At 40.7% G+C, this 24,930-nt stretch overlaps 1 protein-coding gene and 1 long non-coding RNA gene across 5 annotated transcripts in view; one reads left to right on the forward strand and one right to left on the reverse strand.

Annotated features, from left to right (window-relative positions):
* The window catches only part of ZNF608 (zinc finger protein 608), a 105,763-nt gene extending 99,073 nt beyond the window's left edge, over positions 1-6,690 (reverse strand). For 2 of the 3 annotated variants that reach the window (XM_036309677.1, XM_036309679.1), the window contains exons 1-2: positions 6,392-6,690; positions 4,283-5,373 (exon numbers count right to left, since the gene is read on the reverse strand). In XM_036309677.1, the coding sequence (XP_036165570.1) occupies positions 4,283-5,188 (906 nt within the window). In that variant the 5' untranslated portion in view covers positions 5,189-5,373; positions 6,392-6,690. Of the gene's footprint in view, positions 1-4,282; positions 5,907-6,391 lie in introns of those variants that run through there. The other variant, XM_036309678.1, reaches the window with a different exon arrangement.
* A 17-nt stretch (positions 6,691-6,707) lies between these two features.
* The window catches only part of LOC118656399, a 63,713-nt gene continuing 45,490 nt past the window's right edge, over positions 6,708-24,930 (forward strand). The window contains exon 1 of one of the 2 annotated variants that reach the window (XR_004967600.1): positions 6,708-6,821. This is a non-coding gene — a long non-coding RNA (uncharacterized LOC118656399). The remainder of the gene's footprint in view (positions 6,822-24,930) is intronic. The other variant, XR_004967599.1, reaches the window with a different exon arrangement.

Below are 24,930 nucleotides of genomic sequence, written 5' to 3' on the forward strand. Positions count from 1 at the left end.
CTTGTTTTTCATGCTGAAAACGAAGAACAGATGGTACTTTCCATGTTGTTTGAATCTGGTTATTGAACACCTCTGTGGTTAGGGAGATTTCTGCTTAGCACTTTCGGCATACATTTCATTTACTAACTATAAAATGCTGCTTAGGAAAAATAAGTCTTTATAACACTCTAATTAAAACCATCTTGCAGCCAAGCAATTTCACTTGAAGAGCATTCTTAACCTCCTGACATCTGGACAATCAATTCCTTTCCCCACCCCCACTCCCAAACACACACCTTTTTTACAGACTATTTGCAAAGTTATTAAAGTTGCTAAGCATTATTTATCTCCTTTTAGCACAAGCTTGATCAGTTGAAGGATTTTTTTAAATCTCTCCAGCAAACCCAGCAGCTTTCAAATACTATGCTCAGAACTCAGCGGTGTGCGCAAGTCATGCACATTCTCCAAGCTGCATGGGTTCTCACAGAAGACTTCCTTGGGGAAAGGGCAGCCCCCCTGCACCCACCTCCAAAGCCCTGTTACCCTCCGAGGAAGCCCAAAGAAAAGTAAGGAGATGGATCCACGCTGATTGGGAGCCACCCTTAGTTACCAACGTTTTTAACAGCTAACTCCCTTGTGTAGCTTTCAAAACAGTTTGCTGTCTGACAACAATGGGCTTTGTTCTTTAATTATAGCAAGTGACCCTTCTGCCCTTTTATTTCACAGTGGATAAACTGCACTCTCTAAGCAGAATTTGTAGGGGGCACTAGATATGGGGGGAGAAACATATCATCCACAAAACTCATTAATCAAAACATGTTCTTAAACTGCTCACACTCACTTAGAAAATGTGCCAGAAATCCCTAGTGAAGTGTTAAAAGGCCTCTGCAAGAGAATAAAATACAATGAATGATATCCTTTATAGACAGGTCCATTTGTAGACACCACCTTTAGGCTGTTAAGGGCCAGCTTGGTGAAAGCAGTATGATATTGGAGAATGAATCTCCTTTCTGACTATGTACTAAGTGGTCAGACCCCTAAGGCACAACCGTAAGATCTCCTTCGCATTTCATGTCTATTTAAGTTATCAGTTGTTTTTAAGAAATCGGCTAGGTATTTTTGAATTTTCCAGCGACGAAATAAAACCATGTAACACTAACCATTCAGCCCAGCTGAAGGCCTGTGTCTCATAAGTCAAAACTGCTAAGACAGCTAAGGAGGATATATGCAGAAGAGCCTCAACACAGGCTACTATGCTTCAAAGGAAAGGCGGGGGAAGGTGGAGAAGCAGGTTTTAACAACCAAAAGCCAACACGTCAAATCTACTTATTCAGACATGTCACTGGTGGCTTAACCGCAAAATGGGCTATAGAAATAGAGCTCAAACATCTTAGAATTATGGCATGTTTTGATTTTGTACACGTATTAAGGGAGTGGCGACTTTTACAACATACTTGTGGTTTCCACATAAAGGAGTAGAACACTCATTGATTTAATTAGATTTCATAAGGTCCAATTTATCATGTTTTACATGACTTTGTGTAGTGAAGAAACAGAATAAACACACCAAAAATAGACATTTAAGCATGCTGTGAAATTACCCGGTGACAGCCAGCCTTATGAATCTCCTGTGAACCAGGAAGAAAACACACACACACACACACACACACATCCTACACCCCTTTGGTTTTCACATTTGGCCCATCCTGAGCCATATCTGATTGCTGACAATTAACCATCTCCATTTTTGAGGCACTTACTCTTCACAAACCCACATAATCAAGCAAGATTGAAATTAAAATGTACCAAATGTCAAAAGAAAAAAAAAAAAAACGACTCAAAGATGCCTCAGTGTTGAAATATTTTTGTCAGGTGACACTTGTCCTTCTAAATCTTTACTTCCTAAATAGGTATCCTCCTATCATTAGAAAGTATTTTCTAAATTGAAGTCTAATTTACACAACCACAAGTCAGTGGAATTAGCAGTTAGTTCCCTGGGTGGCATCTGTGCAAGGGAGTGACATATGTGTGCCAAGGATGAGAGCTTGCTTCAGAGAAGCCTTTCCAGGGTGGGGTGGAACTGGGGTGGGGAGGGAAGCCTGATGGAACAGTGTCCCTGAGCCAATGTCCCAGCTTGACAGAGAATGGCCAACACTGTGGGATTCCTGCCCCTCCGAGCCATCCCTGAAGCGCCCCTGTGCGCCAACGCCAGTGACTTCCTTGGCAGTGGAGTGAATCTAAATGCACTGAGCCCTCTCCCCTCCTCCACCCCAGCCCCATCATGACTTGTTTGCTCTTCATTTATGTAATTCACATGATCACATTTATACCTCCTGACTGAAGATGAGTTACATGGATATGAATAATTTAATTCTTCCATTCTTCGTCCAGTTTCCTCTGTGACTGGAAAGTGAAAAGAACACAAAAACTGGAGAAGCGACCCCACGCTCTAATCTCAGTTGCCATGACAGCAGCCTTTGAGATACTGAAATGTTCCGATTGCCAGCTAAACAAAATTGTTGAATGTGAACATTTGGCTGGAAGATTAAAAGGCTAAGGGGAATGCAAAAGGGCAGTACCTCCCACATTCCACGCAGCAGTGAATCCAATCAAATGGCTCTGACTCCTTAACCACAGCCATTGTGAGCACTGGATTAGGGCAATTCATCTAGATAGTTAGAGCAGATTAGAACTGCAATTTGCAGACTATTGGCAACAAAAGTAAATGCCCTACTGTACTAAGTAATAAGAAGACTTCAGAACGCCTTTTAGCAGAAAGTATGCAAAACTACACATTTAAACATAAGAATTTAAACCTGAATTTTAAAAAATCCCATCGAAAGTCATCTATATAAAATGCTGTCTGACCAAGGGGACAGGAATAAAAAAAGTGTTCAGAGGATTTTTGTGATTTTGGCATTATCTACACCTTCACCAACTTCTAAAGTCATCAAATCAAAACTTTATTCCTGTACCCCAACTTAAATCTTGACCACACGAACACGGGCATACAAAGGTTTAAGTAGAGAGCAGCGAATCACTATACACACAAATAATTATCCAAAGACATCTTACAATTCTGAGCAAGTTAGAAATAGCAAAAATCAAATTATTTAATGAGCATATTTCCAAACAACCATGCCACAAGCCACATGATATGAATTTTGTAGACTTGAATCTCAAGATTAGTTGCATAGAAACATCACTCACACCCCCAGCTCACTCCCAACCTGCCCAGTGGACAGAGCACCGTCAGTCCTGAGACATTACTCAATGCACAACAATCACCAGACCAGTAAGTCACAGGCCTCCAGCACCCAGCAGCAGAACACTGGGCAGTTTCTCACAGGCCGTGTGTAACTAGACTTAAAGACAATGACAAAGATGGGCGGGAGGGTCCATATTGCCCAAGTCCACCATTCAAACTGCTTAAACGCAACACATAATTCTAGTCTCCTTTGGCTATGTTAGCACATTTCAGGAACACCAATCTACCAAATCTATTTCACTTTAAAAAAAACAAACAAAAAAAAAACAACATCAATCTTTCAGCTCCCTGGTCAAACTACAAATCTTAAATCTCCAGCTAAAAACTGGGCGAGGGAAGAAGAGTAGAGTCCTACCTAGCGGCAACCAAAGCCATCCCAGTCTTTCTACACAATTATGAAACCAATGACCCAAGGGCATCAAGGCTGAGGTTTCATTCAGGACCAATAAAAGCCACCCATCCAAGGATGAGATCCTTTGACTTTCTGGTGAAAGTGACCAACGGAAAAATAAATAAATAAATGGATTGTGGGTGGAGTGTAAATTAGCATCCTTGACATACCTCTCCAGGGAGGGACCATGAACCCTGCACCTAAGGACACATTACCAGAAATACCAGGCCATGTAAATTAAAACAGAACACGGTTCTCCTTAGGGGAGAAACCAGGACAAGAGTCAAGTGGGTACATGCACAGGTTTTCTATTAAAAGCACACCACGACTGGCTGGCTGGCTGGCGGGTGGCTTCTGCAGGGCAAAAGGTACTTAGAACACCCAGCCCTCCCACCTGGGGACCCAAACACTAGCACCACAAGCAGCAGCAGCAGCAGCAGCAGAAGCAAGAGCTAAACACTGCACCCAAGTAAGCTCCCCCACACCGAATGGTAAGGGAGAGGATGCACGTAATAGAAATCTCACAAGGAACCAAAAGCACAAATAAGAAGTGCAAGGCACACAGAGGCACACCCCTCACACACACCCACACAGAGGCACACAAAGAGGAAAGTGGGAGATCGAGGAAGGCGACTTTATCCTACCTTCTCCGTTTTCAGTTTCTTGATTCGCCTGTGGTTCTCCTCCTCCTCCTCTTCCTTCTTTACCAACATACAGTTTCCCATGAGCCCTGAATCCGGGGCACTTTTGCTAACTTCCCCTGCAGCCACGCCGCTGCCACTCCCAGCGCCCCCGCAGTGGAAGGGGCTCACGCCACCTCCATTGCTCTTGGCCCCAAAGCCATAGAGGTGCCCCCCAGAAGGGGCCTGGCCGCCACTGCCATTCTGGTGGCCCTGCAGCAGGTCGTGCTTGTCCTTCCTGGATTTCCCCGCATCCTTATCCCGCTTGGCGCCTCGGCTGCTCTGGCTTTTACCTGGTTTCTCCTCCTTGCTTTTCCCGCAGGAGGTCGCCCCCGCGGTGACAGCGGAGGTGCCGGTGCCGGTACTATTGCCGTTTGGGTTGCCGCCGCCGCTGCCGCTCACACTTTGACCCAGCGCTGAATTCATGCCAGTTGCCTCTCCAGGGCGCCCTTGGACTTCCTGCCTCTTGCCAGTGCTGCTGATCTCGGGAATCCCATACAAGGCAGCAGAAGGCAGAGATTTATTAGCATCCTTAGAAGTTTTACTCCTTTTCACTTTTGATTTGCTGGTCTCTTTGTGTGAATTCCCCTGGGGAGCAGAGGGCTGAACAGAAGCAAATTTTAGGCCATCAGCTAAGGCTGCAGTAGCACCGGCCCCACCGGAGGCCAGACCTCCACAATCCTTCGAGTTGCTACTGCTAGTGGTATTGGTGGAATTATTCATCTCAAATTTCTGTCTGTCCTTCTCCAAATCAGCGTCCAAATCAATTATTAAATTTCCAACCCCGATTTCCCAATCATCACCACTGTCATAAGTATCAACCGTATTTGGATCCACACCTTTTCCTGCAGTAGAAATGTTCACTGACATCCTGAAGATGAGCTCTCTAGAATAAAAATCCGATGAACTTTCCTTTGGAGATGAGGGGACATTCGTTTAGCTCCGCTGGGCTTTCTCTTAGGGGAAAAAAAAAATCTTCTAATCTTCCTCTTCTTTTTCCTGCCCCAGGAATGTGTCCAGGGATTTTACACCCTTCAGTCCAGGTCCACCTTTTCCTGTGAAGGGGGGAAAAGTCGAATATTTCTTGTCTGGGTGTTACCAGAATAAAAAAGGATTAATACTGGGGGAGTCGGTAAGGGGTACAGGGAAGGATGGAGAGTAAAGTGGCTCATGTATTGTCTCCACAGTCCAATATCAGGTATAAAGGAAAATAACCAAACCCCAAAAACATACCCACGGCAGTAAGCATCTTACAGTAGCTAAAAAAGAAAGTCCCTTTAGCAACAACACAAACAAAATCACTTTTTTAAAGGCATTAAAATATCTTAAGGATCTGAGTCAATTCCAGGTTTTAAAAAAAAAAAAGGAAAGAAAAGAGCTTAAGAATTTTTTTTCTAGCACATACAAGTGATATCTCAACCCCAGACACACAGCACGAACACTCAGACAAGAGGGAGGAACATGGTTTTAAACATCCCTAAGCATGTCCTAGATCTTGCAATTTAAAAGAGCAGACCCTGGAAGTTCTCTGAGATTAGTTTCAGAATGATGTTCCTATATTTTCCTTATTTCTAATTTTATTATTTCTTTTTACAAACTGGGCATTCTGGTTTTTGTTCCCAGTAAGGAACAGAAAGAAACAACCAATAATCCACCCCCCCCCCCATACACAGCCCCTCCCCTCCTATCCTTTCTTCCCCAACAGTTTATACAATTTTATTTTTGAAAAGCACACAACATGTCTTTAAGAGCATTTCTCTATAGAAAAGATAGTGTTAAATAAAAAGTGAAATATCTGCCTTTCGATTAAAAAAAAAAAATCTAAACAATTCTACCACAGTCCCAAGTCACAGACTTGCTCAATCTGTTAAATATGGTGCTACTGACTGTACAGGGAACCTGATTAAGACATACACTCTAAGTGATCTGCGCCAAGGTGGCCTCAATGACCGCAAATGAGTGTGTGTTTGACAAAGATCAGTTAAAACGGTTTTTAAAGGGATCAGCCCCTTTTTAACAGTTGACTGTCAAGAAAAATAAATAAATATACATACACACACAGACATTGCTTACCTTTAATCCTTTATCATTTTTTAATTAGGCCGGCAAATCAAAATGCCTTTCCCACGCCACTCGGCAAACAAGCTTGTGCCTTATTTTACTTAAACACCAAATGATCAAGAAGGAAGAAACCAAACAACACATCTCAGCCAGAATAATCACTCGATAACATTATTCCACCTCCCCACCCCCCTTTCGGCAAACGGATCAGGAGTCCTTTTCTCCTTAAAAAAAAAAAAAAAAAAAAAAAAAAAAGTGTCACTGTACAGCTGGAAGATAATGTTTCACATTCATAACAGAAGCACCAACGGTTTTTTTTTTCCTCTTAACAAGCATCGAGAATAATTGTGTTTTTTTTAAAAAAAGAGAAAGTTTAGAGAAAAAAAGTTTTCCCAACTTCTCATTCCGCCTTCAGTTCCAGACTTCAGAGTCACCGTGATCAGTAAGTAATGATCCCATGTAGCAAACCTACAGGCGTCCGCTAGTAACAAGACAGAATGTGCTAACATCGGGATAAATTAGTGAAAGGGAAGAAAGAAGAAGAAGAAAGGACTGAAAATCTGGGCTGGATTCAGCCTGTTAGTCGGGAAGTGGCATTTTTCCGCCCGTCCTGACAGATTTGATTTCTTGAACTAACTTAAGAGGAAAGGAGGGGGAAAGAAGAGGGGGAGCAGGAGGAGGAGGAAGAAAGGATGGGATGAGTCGCGGAGCCCGAGGAGAAAAAGAAAGGTGTGGAGGGGGAGGGGAGCAGAGGGTTCAGCGAGCTGATGAGCCAGTTATAACAGCTCTCGCTCCGGGCGGGGGGCGTTGGGGTGGGGAAGGGAAAATAACGGCGTTTAAAATTGGTTCAGCCTTCGAAACCTAAGGGATGTGATGTTTTCCTGTTTTATGTTGTTTTAAGAAAAAGGAACCGAGTTCCTAGTATAGTCCCCGCGGGGGGAAAATCCGCTGTCGCTCAAGCCAATCAGTCAGGCGGTAATTCGATAATTAGGGTAAAAAAAAAGATTTTTTTTTTTCAAGCGACCTTCTCCAGGACAGTGTTCCCCATTTATAGTCACAGCAAACGGTGCGTCTCCCTTTTATTTATTTTTCTCTTCTCCTCCTCTTTCGCCCACCCCCTCCCGTGTTTAGTCAGATGGCCCGGGAGCTTGGCTTAGTATTTTTAATTAGCTGGCGTTTGGAAGCTAAAAGCAGTAATGAATTGTTGATGGATTGGAAGTGGAGAGTCGCTTTGCTGGAAATGTCGGGGCTGGGAGAGGGGGATGGGCGAGTTAGCAACAACCAACCATCTAAAGGAGCGATTTTGTTACAGTGCAAGCCTTTCACATCACGTGAGGATCAAGGGCTCAATTGGTTGTCGTGAGAACAAAAATGGTGACAAGCGTATCAAGAAAATACTGATCTGCTCTTTAAAAAAAAGCTGAAGGTCTCTCCCCTCCCTCCCCCTGCACACACTGTCCCCACCGCCGCCTACCCACCCACCCCCTGCAGTGGGCGCAGCTACAAGTTATGAATGTGAAACATTTCTCGCAGATCTAGGCTCTCGGAAGTTCGGAAGGAGTGAAATGTAATGAGCACGAGAGCAAAGCAGATGTTTTAAAGAAACACCTTATAAACCTTTCCTCAACTTATCTCCAATTTGTAGGCTTTCCCAAGGGGCCAGGGATAGGGACGCCTGGGCGAGGGAGGGAGGCACCTCGACGCTACTTTGGTTTTAGGGAACCCCCTCCTGTCTTAAACAAAGAAAAATATTTTGCTAGCTCCAAGCCAGGTCCTGTAATAAACACACCATTGTTACTATTTGTGGGTTTGTTTGGGTTGGGTGGGGCTTTTTTTTCTTCTTCTTTCCTTAATGGTGTTTTGCTGCTTGCTTTTTTTTAAGGAGGTGGAAAATGGTCATTATCACCATTACATGTAATGGGTGACTATGCCCTTGTTTAATATTAAATTATTGGGCACTAGGATGTGACAGGAGACTGAAATCGTCTTGTTTTGCCCTTGCCCCCATTTTCCTGGCTCGGTTTGGAAGGTCTTGCCCAGCGAGGCTAGGAGAGGGAGGGGTGGAGGTGAGCCCCAGAATGGACATTGCAGATCAGGATATGTAACTGTGTCACTTTTATTCTCCTTGGGTTACAGCCCAAAAGGTAATTTACTCTAAGTTACCCCGAGTGCCCCAGTCAAGCTTAATTTGTGTGAAGAAGTTACAAATGCTTCACCCTCCACTGGCTAAAATTCACCCTTCTTGGGTTGTTGTTCTCAATGCAAAAACCAAACCCTGTAACTAGTTCCTCATTTCAATGCATAAAACTCGAACATTCCCCTGCATGAAGTCCCCGCTAAGTGCTATATAGAGACACACCACGCAACCGTACTTACGGTCTGTATTGGATCGAGTTGACCTTTTCCTTCTAACTGCATTGAATGTATTTGGTTGCAGCCGCTTTATTTTGGAAATTATAATCTCTTCAACAAATTTATTATTAAAGAAGATGGACCAGCAAATGTCACAGACTGTCCTGTGTATTTTTTATCAAAGCAAAAATTAAAAGAAAAAAAAAGAAAGAAAAATCCCCCTGGTGCACACGCACAAGCTTGTTCTGCAACACTGAAATCAGGACTGAAACACAGCACACACAGGGGGAGTGGAGCAAAAGGAGCTCTCAGCCTCTATACCTGAAAGGGACTTTTCTTTGTTCCCATTGCCCTTTCGCACTGGGCCAATCAGAGAGCAGCTTTTATGAAACTGGGCTCTCTCATTGGCTAGCTGCTTTCTCTTGGCTACTGTAGGGGGTTGAGAAATACACACGTATAAAACACACACTGAGAGCGGGTGGGGGTGCGGTGGGGGGTGGTTGTGGAGACAAAGCGTTTTATTTTCCAACCAGATTGGGGTAGAGGAGCCTCCTGCAGTAAGAAGGGGGGGGGGGGGGGAATGGTGCGCCCGTTTCAATTACTACATCATTCACCTAAAACACTTACTTATTAAAACAATTCTCAAACAGGCTGCGAGGGGAGGATGTCGGTAAATACGAGTTTGATTGTGTTATCTTGTGGGAAATAATGTATGTGATCTCTCGGTGGCGGAGAAAGCCAAATGAGCCGCCGGCGCGGCGCGGCGCGGGGAGGAGGGGTGGGTGCTGGCTGTGTGGCAGTGGCTGCAGGCGTCCTGTTGGCTTCCCTTCCTTGTAGCAAGGGCTCGGCAGCGCGAACTCCCGAAGCTGATTTTCCGTATAGCAGCTCTGGCTTTCAACCCTCCCCCACCACTTTGCCCTTCTTCCATTCCCCCCCCCCCCCCCCCCCCGCTCTGTCTCTCTTTTTGACTCGCTGATTAAATAAGAAAAATCGATCTGGGGGTAAAGGCGGTGGTGGGGAAACAAGTAACCCTTTTGTTTCCAGTCTTCGGGTCCAGCAGCACTGACGTGCAAGCGCTGGCCACCATTTAACCAACACGAAGTGAATGGTTCTTCCCTGGAATTAGTAACAAATCTTTCCCACCTGGCCCTAGGTGGCTCCAAAAAAATGCAAAATAAAATAAGATCCCAGCCAACCACATTCACACCTCAGGCCAGCCTCATTTTTTTTTTTTAAATCTATCTGTGGGAGATAAAATATACTGGGAAGATTAACCCATTAAACAGTGCCAGTCAGCATTTTTAAACCCATGGATTGTCAGAGTTCCCCTTCCCCCAAATCTTTAACCTTTCCCTGGGAAGGAGGGTGGGGGTGGGGGTGTCAAAGTCCTCTGACAGCTACAGAGGACAACCCATTAAGAATACAGAAATATTTTAGAATGTATTGTGGGACAAATGCCAGCAACCAAGTTAATAGGACTCTGAGGTCACTGGATAAGAGAGGTTAATATGAAATAAGTTCAGTATTATACTGTAACAGGTGATATACTTTAGCTAATGTATTTGTATATATTAAGCCTTTAGAGCATTTTTATTTTTACATTTTTATTGCTATTTTCCAGTACTTTAAGGAGCTACAATATGGAAAGTCTAAAGTTCAGAGGTGGTCTGAATTTAATCGAAAGCATCATGATCCCAAGTATTAACTATCTAGTGCTACTGGGATTGTAATTTCCACCTCACAATTGCAATTTAAGATTGTCTCAACTGAGCTGAATGGACATATAAAGTGAATTACTGCTAGCAGAAGATCCTTGTGACATAAATATTCAGGGATAACTTTGTGGATCAATAAAAATATTTGTCACATGTTTTAAGTATTGTCTATTTACTCATTTTTTTAGTTTTCAGTAAGCTCATACAAAACTATTTGTTACTATTTGTTTCCCACCTAGGGCCAGGTGGGAAAGATTTGTTACTAATTCCAATTGTTTCACAATCCAAGATGAACTAGATTTGATGCTGCAAACAGTAATAAATAGTCGTGTCCACCCTTTTCTAAGGTATATTAACTAGAGAAATGCAATCCATAATAGTCCTTAGATCTCCCTAAGTAGATCTGTATTCAAGTCAAAACAAAATAAAATAGGGCAAATTAGATACTTGATATCCACTTACCCTCTGTTTTAGTTTTGGTATGTTTATATTTTTTAATGTACAGCTTTTACAATCTGTGCATGTCCCATTGGCAATAATACAGCACCCTACGGTGATTTCTAACTTTTCTTCTTTTAGAAGAGGGGTTGGTTCCTCCATGGACCAGGTCACTCTTGGGCACTTTGTGTGTCCCTGGAGCATCATCTGTATTTCAGACTTTCCAAGTCTGTGACTACCCCATATGTTATGTCAGTTCTGAAAAATCCATGGTTAGCTCTCAAAACAACTGGACTTCAAAAGGCATAGACAATAAGATCTGGTGAAGTTGGAAAAGGGTAAAAGCACTCCTCTATCACACTGCCGTGATAAAAGCAAATCATAGGGCCTGTGGCACAGATTCAGTAAAACTAAAACCAAAGTGTAGGCTTTCTAATACTCAAATAATCTGATCTAACCCTAACTTTAACACCTAGCCCTAAATCTTAAACCTTTTGGATAAACTGGTTAAAGATTGAGGTTTACACCAAGCTCAACCACATATTTAACCCAAACCATTTCCATAAATCAAAGCATTTTCCTTCCATTCCAACATCTCCACACTCCATTTGCACCCGCCTCTACCTCCTGCCCTCTTTCTTCCAAGAGACTTGAATAAACCACAGTTGTTATGCTAGCTTTGCATGTGTTTGTTTTGTGTTGTTTGACAAGAGCCAATCAAGAGACATCAGAGGGCTATCAGCTAATTGATGACTGACACTAAGATAATTACCAGCTTAGAAAACTGGAGCCACTCTCTTCACAAAATTGGGAAGTTCAACTATATTTTGAAGAGACAATTTTATGTTTATCTCTTATCACGATAACAGCACACCCGTCTCCCTACTAATATCCACATGCATATATTTGATAATACTAGTGCAGTTTTGTATAATATGTGCACTTTGTAATTTTACCTTTTAGTGAGGTAGAGGAGAGGACCTGTCTGGAAATGAATCTAGGAGGAATGGAGAGCTTGGGAGCAAGAGGATAGTGTAGAAGGAGCAGGTAACTGGTGTTATCCCATCTCCAACCACTACCACCACCAGCTCTGCCCCTGCATTTACTGCACTGATTACCAGGTACTCAGAAGGCCCTGGAACAAGATTTTTACTCCATTTTTAGTGCAGAATTACACAAAGCTGAGGAGGTCCGGGCTTCAAGCAATAATACAGGAAAACTCTGTAGTCTTTTTTTTTTTTTTTTTGGTGCCTATTTCCTCTGATTTCTGGTATATTATTAAGGATCAGAAATAATTTCTTGGATTTTTGATTTTTTGGAAGCAACTCTATACCTGGTCCTAGCTTTTCTAAATCTATGCCAACATTGACATGAGATTTATTCAAGGTCAAGGTGAAAAAGTAGGAATCAAAGTTATATAAAAAATAAAACATACCTGGAAAAGGGCTTAATTTATGAGGAGAGGAACTTAATTTAGACATGATGAGAAACTTTCTGGCTGCTCAATTAGATCGTGAAGAAAAAAATTCTTACCTTTCTAGAGTTGCTTATGCAGATCTGCCTCCAGGCAGTGGGCAGGTGACCTGCCCTGGTTTCTAGGGGATATAGAATTGGTGATTTATTAAACACCCACACAAACACTAGAAGGTCTTCTTTCCTTTTACCTATGGTACCATCCTAACTTCCTGTCTCTGAAAGGTCTTTCAGAGAAAACTCTCTCTCTACCTTCTCACTCACGCTTACTGACTCCAATTAAGGTTTCTGTGGAATATTTTAAATAATATCCATCTTTAGACAAGTGTCACCAAAAAGAGGTGAGCAGTGTTTTTGGTCAAACATGTGACATTTTTGCAGTATCCTGAAACATCACTGGACCGAAATAAAGTGCCACGAAGAAGGTGGCCAATGAAGAGAGAGGACCCTGCATGTGAAAACATTTCAGTTCCTTCCAGGGTGCTGGGGGATCGTGTGAGAGAAGAGAGACACCCGTGAGGTTCACCCTGCCCTGGAGGACTCCCAGAGATTCTGATATACATTTTCTGAACATGTACACTTACATGTACTGTATACCAGAGCTGTGCTAACTTTTCATGTCATTTCTACGTATGTCTGATTGGCTCACCTTCCATTTAAATTCCAAAAAATATAACAAAGGGACCATACAGCCAAGGGAAGGAAATTAATGACCGCCTTCACAAATCTTCCTCACACGGCTTTACCTAAGCCAATTGAAATGACATAAAGCAACTTTTCCATGCTCTGATTTAAGACGACAGTGAATTTTAATAGTAAAGAACTATAAAGTGAAAGGAGGTACGTCTCCCTCTACATGTGGGCAGTTCCCCATCCCTTCTCCCAATCCCCAGTCTTAAAATAATCAAGGAGAAGCAGCACATGTTGCCCCTTTTACGCCCTGCAGTTCTAGAGAACCTAGCAAAATACTGCAAAGCAGCACATTCTTCTAACGGAAAGCATTTGTATACTTCTCACACTGAGAGAACTGCAATGTAGGTCAGTGTTAAGTGTCTGAAATCTTACCTCCACTTGGCCCAGGCCCCTGTGGTATGCTGCGGGCTACTATATCTGAACCGGTGCCCGAGCAAGGTCTGCGAATTGGTTAGCAAAGTAAGGCAATTTACATCGCCTGTAATGAAACCATTTCTGGACAAGGATTTTTCTTTCATGCCAGTGGAGACCGGGTGCATAAAGAAGATCAAAACACGAGCTACATTTTTTTTTTGAACTACTTATTGGAGATGGCGATTGCTGGTTTTATTACAATATGTATTTTACAGATTTAGGTAATAGCCCTGATTTTTCAAATCGACCTCTGTTTAGACATGTTTCACTTTGGGCTGTTTCTTGTCTGCAAAATTACAGTCATTTGCACGTTATTGCAGTGAGTAGGAGACAGATTGTATTTAGCGTTGGGTGGGGGAAGGGTTATTATGGGAAGTGATCTGCTACGGTCAGCACATAATTTCAGCCTGAAGAAAATTGCTTCTGAATGGCTGGTCTGTTAGCCAGCCAAGGAGTGGTCACTGGCAGAGACTGAGAAATACTTCTGCTTAATCTGCATTATAGAATTATTCTCATTTCCAGAAAGATGGTCTGTGGAAAGAATGATTGTAAAATAAATTTTTAAAACTTGTAGGCAAAATATTGTCACTGCTCTGTTTGTCTTTAAAACGAGTACAACAAAATACAACCACCAAGCAGGAGTGAGCCCAAAGGCAGCAGCATCCAGACATTATGCTCCACTCTTTCTTCCTTGCCTCCCTTGCTCTGCTCCCCCTTGTGTCATTTTTGAAATCTCTATGACTTAATGACAGTGGGGTTTTATATATGTGCAAAAATTTGTGAGAGTAATACAAATGCATTGGTAAATGTATCTGTGGTTTTCATATATAGTATACACATACACACACACACACACACACACACACACACACACACAGGGCTATAAGAAAAATTTCCCAGTATAGCTTCTTTTGGGAGAATAGAAGAGTAACAGAACACCCTTAATTGTGAAGGTATCTCATATACTTTTGGCTCTAGAATTTAAGGATTTCCCCACACTTTACAAACTACATTCTATTTGTGTATATTTCACAAAGCCAACAGATTAATAAAGCAAAGTGGTTTATCCCTGTCTAATTAGTAACTTAAATCAAACCCTTATAAATCTCCTAGGAAACCTTAACATATTTGGTTGGAAAAATCAGGCAACTAAAGTTTATTTTAAAGAAAAATAAAGGAGTAGCATTATACTCAGCTCCTTTGGCTGCTGAATATCACTTGTGTTGTGAACAACTGTGCCTCTTTTGTTTTCAAAACAAGCTTTCCTAAAGGATGAATCACTATAATCATTTGGAGACTATGCAATAAACAACAGAAAGCCAGAAAGTTGTTTTGCTATTTTCTCAGCCCAGCATTTCCTCCCCATTTCCTCTCAGCTCAGCTGAGCCTCCAGTCCATGAGCCAATCATCATTATGGAAATGTGGTTCTCGGCATCCTGATTGGCTGACTCCTGGGCCAGTATGTTAAGGTTTCTACAGCTCAGTGTACAATCCATGCCAGCCTGTTCTGTGACCCTCTTCTTTCAAAATTATTTTTTCATCGCCTTTCTTTTCTCTTTTCCTGCTTTTTCTTCTCTTTTTCCTTCCTCCACCTCCTCTTCTTTTCTTTCCTTTTGTCTTCTCTTTTTAAGATTTTTAAAATCAGCCTAGAAAGCACCTTGTGTCTTTTTTTTTTTTTTAAACACCTTTACCCATAATGATCACATTGGAGATCTGCTAAGAATAGAATTTAATGTATGTGGACATTCCTTCTAAGCATATTTTAATGCTGTTTGTTTATTTGGGTTCTTATGGTGTTTCCTTGGATTTTAATAGAATCCCATTAACAAAAGTTAAATGAATCAATTGCTCTAACATGTGCTTTAAATTTTATATTCTGAACAGTATCTGTCCTGATCAGAATTTTTCTCTGAGATTTAAAAAATTAAAACATTAAATTAGAACATTTTAAATTTAATATTAAAAAGTAGTCATGTCAGACCATTTTTAGAAGCAAAGAAGACAATGTATTTTTCTTTATAATTAAGATGTTATATCCTCTTTATCATTTTAAAAGGTGTTTTAAAATTTTACATCATTATCCTCAAATACTAACACCTGCCTTAAGGATGCACAATTCTTTTAAACTTAGAAAGTGAATAATAATGGGATTTATGATTACCATGTTCCAGAAACTTTTTAAAATTCCTCATGCATATTAATTCATAGGAGCCCCATGAGATGAGTACTATATCATCAGAGAAGGAAACTGAGATGCAGAAAAGACAATTAGTTTTTTAAGTATCAAAGCTGAGTCCTGGTGGAGCCAAGATTTAATATAGGAAGTCTGGCCTGTACCTGGATGCTGAACCACTGCACTGGACGGCCATTACAGCATGGCTCCAGACAACAATTTCACCCATATTTTTGAAAATGGGAAAAGAGAAACATGCCAGTGACTGACAACTTCTCTTCCTAAAAGAATAATGAGTTTAAATGCTTTTCAATCAAAGAAAAGCCATGTGGCCATTTTTCACCAGAGATCAATATTATGCCAACCAGAAGAAGTGGCACCTAAGACTCAGGGTTCTCTCTCTCTCTCTCTCTCTCTCTCTTTCTCTCTCTCATTAATCCTCACCCAAGGATATTTTCCCCATTGTTTTTTAATTTTAATTTTCTAAAATATATTTTTATTGATTTCAGAGAGGGAGAGAAAGAGAGAGAGAGAGAGAGAGAGAGAGAGAGAGAGAGACATCAATGATGAGAGAGAATCATTGATTGGCTGCCTCCTGCATGATCTCCACTGGGGATGAAGCCTGCAACCCAGGCATGTGCCTGGATGAGAAATTGAACCATGACCTCCTGGTTCATAGGTGGATGCTCAACCACTGAGCCACGCAGGCCAGGCTCCACTGATTTTTAGAGAGTAGAAGGGAGTGGAAGAGACTAAGAGTGGGAAACATCCATGTGAGAGAGATACATCGATTGGTTACCTCCCACACATGCTCCCACCAGGACTGGGGATCAAGCCTGCAACTGAGGGGTGTGCCCTTGACCAGAATCGAACCTGGGATCCTTCAGTTAGGGCTGATGCTCTAACCACAGAGCCAAACCGGCTAGGGCAGGATTTTTTTTTTTAAAAAAACAGTTTTTGTTATTACTCAACTGGAAATTTTTAATCATTAAAAAAATGAACATAAAAGGTTGCAGAGGGAGGTTAAGACTGGTCATTGTTGACACTGGTGGTGTGTACACTGGGATCATATTATTCTTTATGTAACACACACATATATTTGGAAATTTCTATATTAAAAATTGAAAGAAAAAAGCTATTAGATTCAGATAAGGAAGGAGCTATTCAGAAACATAGTTTATCCTTTGACTTTGAAACATTTTTGGCATCAGTCCAATAGAGTAAAATAGTCTCAACTGACATTGTTATTCATACAAACAGCAGCAGATTATACTTGCTTCTGACCATTTGCTTACTCTGGTTTTTATTTGTTTATTTGTTTTAGTTCAAATTCACTTGCTAGGCCATAAATGGTGAAAATCTATAATGTTCTATATATATTTTCAACATGCACTTAGGAGACTCAATTGGACACTTAATAAATTTCTTATATAAACTATATTTCAATCAAGAAGGAAAAAATCTCATGTAGAAATAGATTCATTAGAAATTAAGGAGAGAAGATTTAATATTATGTTACAGATATATTACACACTGGAAAAAAAGAAAATATTTGGTAACAGATTTCTTCAGTGCATGTTTTCTGTCTTATTCAAAGAAAGAGTTGTAGAAATGAAACTAACAGTTCAACACAGAATTAAATTTTTATATAAAACTAGAGGCCTGATGCATGAAATTCATGCAAGGGGCTCAGCCCTCACAGCCCTGGCTGGCCCCCGCAGCCCTGGTTTCATCCGGAATGTCATCCGGACGGTCGTCCGGAATGTCATCTGGATGGTCATTCGACTGTTTGGTCTAATTAGCATGTTAGCTCTTTATTATATAGGATAGCAACATTATATATATATAAGCAACATTGAACAGAATTAAACTAACTGAAGAGAAAAAATGTTTAATCTTTTCACAAAGAAGGCTATGTCATGGAGATTAAAAAGAGCATTGAAAATGATGAAATCATGGTAATAATTACTATTCTTAACAAATAGGATATAATTTTGTGAAATAATGAGATTATAACACAAGGAGTCACTGATAAAACTGTTATAGCAGAAAATGGATAAATCATTAAATATAATGAGATTTAACTATCATGGTGAGAGAAATGATATGTAATTAGAAAAATGAATAGAATATAAAAAGAAAGCAATGTTTCTATCCATGGTTCCACATTACTAAAAGTCTAGTGATAAAAAGGAAAGTTTTTCTAAATCTATTAATAAATTATGGACACAATTATCATCTATAATAACACAAGTGTAATATGCAAATCGATTGAATGGCCGAACAGTGGAACGACTGTCCGGATGACCATGCTATGACATCCACTGGCGCTAGGCCAGCCAAGGTGGGTGTAATGAGATTGGTCACCCCGCAGGGGGAGGCCCAGGCCACCAGCTGGCAGGGTGATCAATGGGGGGGCTCCATGATTGCCTGCCTCAAGGAAGGAGGCCCAGGCTACCCAGCGGCGGTGCTGTGGCAGGTGGGTGGGGCCTCCCTACGCGGGGATGATCCATCATGGAGCCCCAGCCAGGTGGGTGGGGCCTCCCTATGCAGGGGTGATCGATTATGGGGCTCCCGGACTGCAAGAGGGCACAGGCCAGGCTGAGGGACCCCCCCCCCTCCCCAGTGCACAAATTTTGTGCACAAGGCCTCTAATTAATTATAATAACAATAGTCCTCTAAACCCAAACTTCTGACCTATTAACCTTTTATTTTATTTAACAGACACCCATATAGCACTTACTCTGTGAAAGTTACTATGCTAAGCATTTTACAAATATTAACTCATTTCCTGTGTTTAAGTTTGAGGTATTCATTCAACAAACTTCTATTGTGTTCACATGTTCACAGAAGATACAAAAAGGAGTAAGACTTCATCTCTGCTCTTGAGATGCTTCAAGTTCTATGGTTGACATAAGACACTTGCCGAACTCCAGTAGGGTTTGATTTATGCTCATAAATACAAAAAGCATTACTCTGGGGAAGAAGAACAGCTAACTTTATCTAAGGAATCCGTATAGGCTCTATACTGATTGTTGTGCCACATTAGGATGAAGATGGAAGGAAGGTCATGCCAAGCGGAGAAAACACAATGAACACAGGTGTAGAGGCAAAGAAGAATAGGATAGCAGTGTAGTCCAGGTTAGCTAGATCACAGGGAGCCTGGAGGGGAGGAATGGAGGTCAGGCTGAGGTAGAAGTTTTACTGTAGATAGGGCCATTATAAACCCTCACAAAGGTGTTTGGTGAGGGAACAATGGAAGCTGACTTCCAGCTCGTGCTCTGCTCACCAAGCTATGTGCCCTGGCTCTTTGCTGGATCAGCCTAAGAAAGGGTAGGCTTTCATCATGTATAAAAGGGGACACTCAGCCAGACTGGATTGAAAGAATGCCTTTATCTCCTATAATGAGGAGTTTGAGTTTATCACAAGGCAATGCGTGGACTGTCTCTACTAGGACTATGGGAAACTCTTGAATCTCTTATAAGTTAATTTACAATCATGTATATGTCAGGAAAGGTCCAGGAAGTAGTAAATGAATTATATCATCCATGCCTGTCTGAGTTCTTGGAAATTGTAATGCTCAGACATATTTGTAAAATTAATGAACTTATATTGAGCCTCTATATGAGAGAATAGTTGAAAGGATTTCCCAAAAATGTAGGGGACAATAATGGTTAATGAACAGCTCAAAGTGTACTGAGATAATATTCAAGCCAACAAGTATATCAAGTGGAAAAACAATAACAATAAGCATGGAATAAACCAACTCTGAACTTAGAAACCTTCAACTTAGAAAGTAAAAATTCTACAAGAATAGTCTACAGCCAAATTAAACTAACCAGGGCAGGAAGAGGTCTTTATGAATGAAAACCTGTTGAGAGATAGGTTTTTATGAACAAAAACTTGTTGATTGAAGCAACAGTTAATGTCAACAAATAGAACATAGGGTCAAAAATTGGATCCCTGGGGAACAACAACATCTGAGTTTGGAGCAGAAAATATAACTGCTTGAATGATGAATGAGTGAGCAGAAAGATTAAAGAACAAACACAAAAACTCATCTAGGTAGGGGGTACCTCTGAGAAGGAGAGAGCGATCAACAATTCCAGTTACATCAGGAAAATCAAGTAAGTTTAGGACTCAAAGCTTCCATTAGTTTTTATTTAGTGGAGGACTTAATAATCATAAAATGGTAGCAAAAAACAATGGGTTCAGAACTGAAATATAGGGAAGCAAATTGTTAAAATGAGGCTTATTCTTTTTAGACGCTTGTTGTTGAAAGGAGATAGAGAAAGGTATTTTGAAGAAAGAGTCTGGGAGAATTTTGTCGTTGTTTTGTATTTTTCTAATGTGAAACTGCTTTCAACATATATTTTGAGAGAAAGGGGTCAGTAGAGAGAGTAGTTGAAATTTTAGAGATCAATTGATGAACAAGGATCCTAGCTGAGGACATTTATTGGGGAGGGAAAACCTTTGGGTTGTGACTACAGTGACACCATTCAGTCATCACTAGCTTAGGAAATTCAAACTGGAGGGAGTAAGTGGAGACTTAGGAAGCCACTTCCGCAAGGTGACTGCCCCTCGGGCAGCAGTAGCCCCAGGACATCAGCCAGTGATGGTGAACCTTTTGAGCTCGGCGTGTCAGCATTTTGAAAAGCCCTAACTTAACTCTGGTGCCGTGTCACATATAGAAATTTTTTGATATTTGCAACCATAGTAAAACAAAGATTTATATTTTTGATATTTATTCTATATATTTAAATGCCATTTAACAAAGAAAAATCAACCAACGAAATGAGTTCGCGTGTCACCTCTGACGCGCGTGTCATAGGTTCGCCATCCCTGAGTGAAACCCAGGCCAGCCTCTGCAGGCAGTGGAAATGAGATAGGTAACAAGAAAGAGCCTGAGATCATTAGAATTTTTTATTCAAACACCTACAGCTCTTGATAATTCAGTCTATTCCGTGACCTTCTGGGAAGCTGATGAGTTAAGGGGGAAGAAAGGTAACTTGGTATATTAGAACAGACTCATTTTGTCAAAGTACGAAAATGTAACGAGTGTATTGTTGTAAATTAGTCTCTCCTTTTTTAAACAGGGTTTAGATGACAAAAATAAGAAGGAACTTTAGGACTTTTCTTTATATTCCAACTTTACATCCCATTTGGGTCATATTTGTCTAAGGTTAAGTTTTCGTTTTAACCAAATCGCTATATGTAAACCAGAAGTAAATGTTTGTCGTTGATCCGCATTTGTGGCACTTGCCTGAATGCAAAGTGAAGCTGCTAATAATAAAAGGTCACCACTTTATACTGTCACTTTATTCATTCACTTAAATATCATTTATTAAACACCCACTATATTCTAGACACTGTGCTAGACTTGATAATACAAAAAATAAAAAACACACCAACTTTGTTGGTTAAATCTTGAAAAAGACCCACTTTTTATATTTTATTTTCAAATATATATTTTTTAAAAGTTGGATGGTCACTCAGGGATGCACCTAATTCTACAAAGTCATTAATCTTTCATTCCAGAAACAAGAAACTAATTAATGGATTTCCTGTCTTCCTTAGTTGAGGCACGAGTCAGTATCAAAACCCAGTATCAGAGCCCAGATGGTTCCAGGACTCAGGTTGTCAAAACCTTAGGTGACCCCAGGTCACAAACAAAACTTCCAAGATAAGACTGTTTCAAGAAGAAAACAAAGCAAATATAACCTGCAACCTCAACAGTTATCTCAGAAAATTTGTTTCAGTTCAATAGAATAAATGGTAAATAAGAAAGACTCTAGTTCTTAGGATGATAAATAGCATTTGCTGCCAATAGAATCAAACTGTATATTAAAGATGATTATATAACTATTCTAAAACTCTTTTTCAAAGCATTCAAATATCTAATGAAAAAAAATTGGGAGTGGTATAGTATTCTCAAGAGGAATCAGAATAGATTTATGGAAGCCATGAAATATTATAGCTCTGAAAAAAATATTATTCAAAGGAAAAATATAGAGATTGGACATGCATGTAATATGTGGTAACAGTATTAAAACTATTAAATGAATTAGCAGTGGAAAAAAGGTTACCTAGAATTTTTACAGATCTTTAACTGCATATCCATTTTCCCATTTGAAAAGTTTGTCATATAATTAGTGTCTGATTTTAAGAAAAACTTAATTTCTATATTATAAGATTTACCCATTTTAAGTGTACAATATAATGAATTTTAGTGTATTTACAGAATTTTGCAACCATCACCACATCTACTTTTAGACTATTTCTAGCACCCTAAAAAGTAAAAAGTAGTCTTGTGCCTATTTACAGTCGCTAATGGGATTTTTTGTAACTTTAGAAGCAACATTTAATGATTTGGTATACTATAAAGTGGTAGTCACATAAAAGTTATGATCATAAAAGTTATGACCATAAAATGATATTTAAACATATGACTGTTGCCGTCTAAAATATTCACTTTTTGGAAACATCTGGATAACCTTTTACAGAACTTGATATGAAAAGACAAAGATGATTAAAGTAAAATCCTGATGAGTAGTTAATAATTACGATAGTTTTTGTTTGTTGGTTTGTTTTGCCATTCAACTCTGAATTGACCCTTTTTGCCTGCTTGGTAAAGTGGATCTGATCTCTTTAAATACTTCCCCTTGCCAGCTGGCCCAGTGTTGAGCCTTGTTAGTAGAGAGCATGAGAGAGACAGCGTCTTGCCTTCTGGTTCCTGCAGCATCACACTGTTCCTGCAGTGCCCAGTGGCCAGCGGCTTCCTGTGGCACCCCGTAGGCCTCTTATGAGACACCTTCCTGAGTACAGCTTTCCCCAGCACACTAGGGGGCACATTCCTGCAGCTCTCTGGGGGTGTGGGGAGCGCTCCCCGCCCCCCCCCCCCATGGCCCCCAATGACTCCTTTGCCATCCAATGAGCCAAGACCATGTTGTCTCCAAAGAGGTCAGGATCTGAGCTCTGGGGGAGTAAGGGAGAGAACTCTTCCTTGGATCTTTATCTCCACACTAGGGATAGTGGCTGTCCTGTATTGTTATTTCTGGCATTACATTATATATCTGTTATTCTTAGATTCTTTAAAGTTCTTTTAACTGCTTACCAGCCAGTGTTTGATTACTACAATCCCGTTATACTTAACAATTATTTATATTAAACGTTCCCTGTTTAACTTAATATTTGGTTTCTTAATATTAGATGCAGAGTGATATAAAGATATACTGTAAGGCAAAAGTACCGGCTTTTAAAAAAATATCTATAATAATTCCCTAGCCTAAAGACAGTTTACTTTAATATTCACTACTATAGACCAATAATTATATTTAATATCTTGAAAGCTATGGCTCAATTTAGCCAGAGAATGTACACTAATTTTGAAAGAAAAAACAATCACAGTGCTGAATTATGGTAGACCAAACATTGGGCCAGAACTGAAGGCACCTGAGAACCTTGAGCATTTCAGCCGCTGTTCTAATTACCTACAGCTATATAGTTAGCACCACCCCTCCATTTAGTGGCTTAAAATAACAACCAATTATATATATTTTATTATTTTGAGGGCCAGTATTAAGAGCAGGCCCTGCTGATGAATCCTTCTCTTCCATGTGGTGTCAACAGAGGCCACATGGTAGTTAGTACTCGGCTGGAACATGGGCTGGTCTAGAGGGTGGAAGATGCCTTCACGCACATTTCTGGCACCTTGAGCAAATGCCTAGGGGCTGAGCTCAACTGGGACTGTCCACTGAAATGCCTACACACGGAGGTTCCAGCCTGGCAGCCTCAGGATAGACTCCTCGTGTGGCACTCAGGACTCTAAGAGGGAGTGTTCTCATAAACAGAGTGACAGCTGCCTGCCTTTCCTGACCCAACCTTGGAAGACACATAAGTCACCCCTCTGGTGGCTAACCATCTTGGTTTGTCTGGTTCTGAGTTGTTTCCTGGAGGAGTTGCAGGGCTAAATCCAGAGCAGTCCTGGCAAAGCCAGAAGGACAGTTGGTAAACCTCACTGCAGTGGTCACAGGCCCACCCAGACTCAAGGGAGATCCCACCCCTGTGGGGGTCTATGGGAGAGTCTCAAAGAATTTGAAACTGTGTGTTAGTATATGTGCTGCAGAAGGGAGCACTAGAAACTATGATTTAAAAAACACCCTGCCAGTTAACCTCTCTGAGACTCAATTTCCTTATTTCAAAGAAATAGATTTTTAGAAGGCAGCTTCTAAACTCTGATCCAGATCTAAGCTTTTATTCTATCAACCAACGGGAGACAGAATAGGCATCAAGAATTATTGTTGGGCCCAGCTGGTGTGACTCAGTGGTTGAGCCTCCACCAATGAACCAAGAGGTCACTGGTTAGACTCCCAATCAGGGCACAGGCCTGGGTTGTGGGCTCGATCCACAACCAGTAGGGGGAGTGCAGGAGGCAGCAATCTATGTTTCTCTCGCCATCTGGGAAGAAAGAGTAGACTCCTGGCTTGTCTTCTGTGTTCCCAGGTCCTCTTAGAATTTGTAAGTTACCTGGGGACTAAGGGTGTGGTGCCTCCAGTGCACACCTATAAGAAATATTACTTCACAGGCTCTTATTCAAGGTTTTATTCTAGGAGCAAATGCTGTATAAAAGGAAAGGAGGGCAACTAAATCCAACATATATTTTCCCCCTCAGTAGACCTTGTGTTACATAGGGTTTCTCTCCAACTTGAACTTACACCCTAGAGGCCTTCACTAGCCATTTCTTATTTTGGTTCAAACGTAGTTAGGGCAATAATCTCAAAGAAGGAAACCTTTGTTTCCAGCTGTTCTGATAATGTGGCTAAGGAGCAAGTTGAACCCTACTAGTGAAGCTTTTTCAAATGTGGTTCTTCAGGTGCCCTAAGGATTACCCTGGGCCCTTGTTGAACTTGATACACTTTAGGCCATTGTTGAGATGACTCATATCTCCTTTGTAGTAACTTTCATCTATCCTGGTTTCCATCTCCACGGGTTTCTATCTTCCAGGAATTTCTCAAAATATATGGCAACCCATGTGGTTTTGTAAAACTCTTAAAGATGATTTTCTGTCATTCCAATGGAGTTTTGGGTAGAAGGGAGTTATATAGGTATTCTTAGGACATTACCTTGATATAATTCCTATTGAGTTTCAAAAGAAAGAAATAAAAAGAATCATACTAATTTCAAAAAGTTTTTTTTTTTTTTTTAAGGAGAAAGTACATATGTACGTAAAGCAAAAAAGGATACACTTTCTGTCAACCTCTTCCTAACCACATTCCCTTCTCCAGTAGAAACTT

The sequence above is a fragment of the Myotis myotis genome, unplaced genomic scaffold (assembly GCF_014108235.1).
Source record: "Myotis myotis isolate mMyoMyo1 unplaced genomic scaffold, mMyoMyo1.p scaffold_m19_p_5, whole genome shotgun sequence".
In the NCBI taxonomy this organism is placed as follows: domain Eukaryota; kingdom Metazoa; phylum Chordata; class Mammalia; order Chiroptera; family Vespertilionidae; genus Myotis; species Myotis myotis.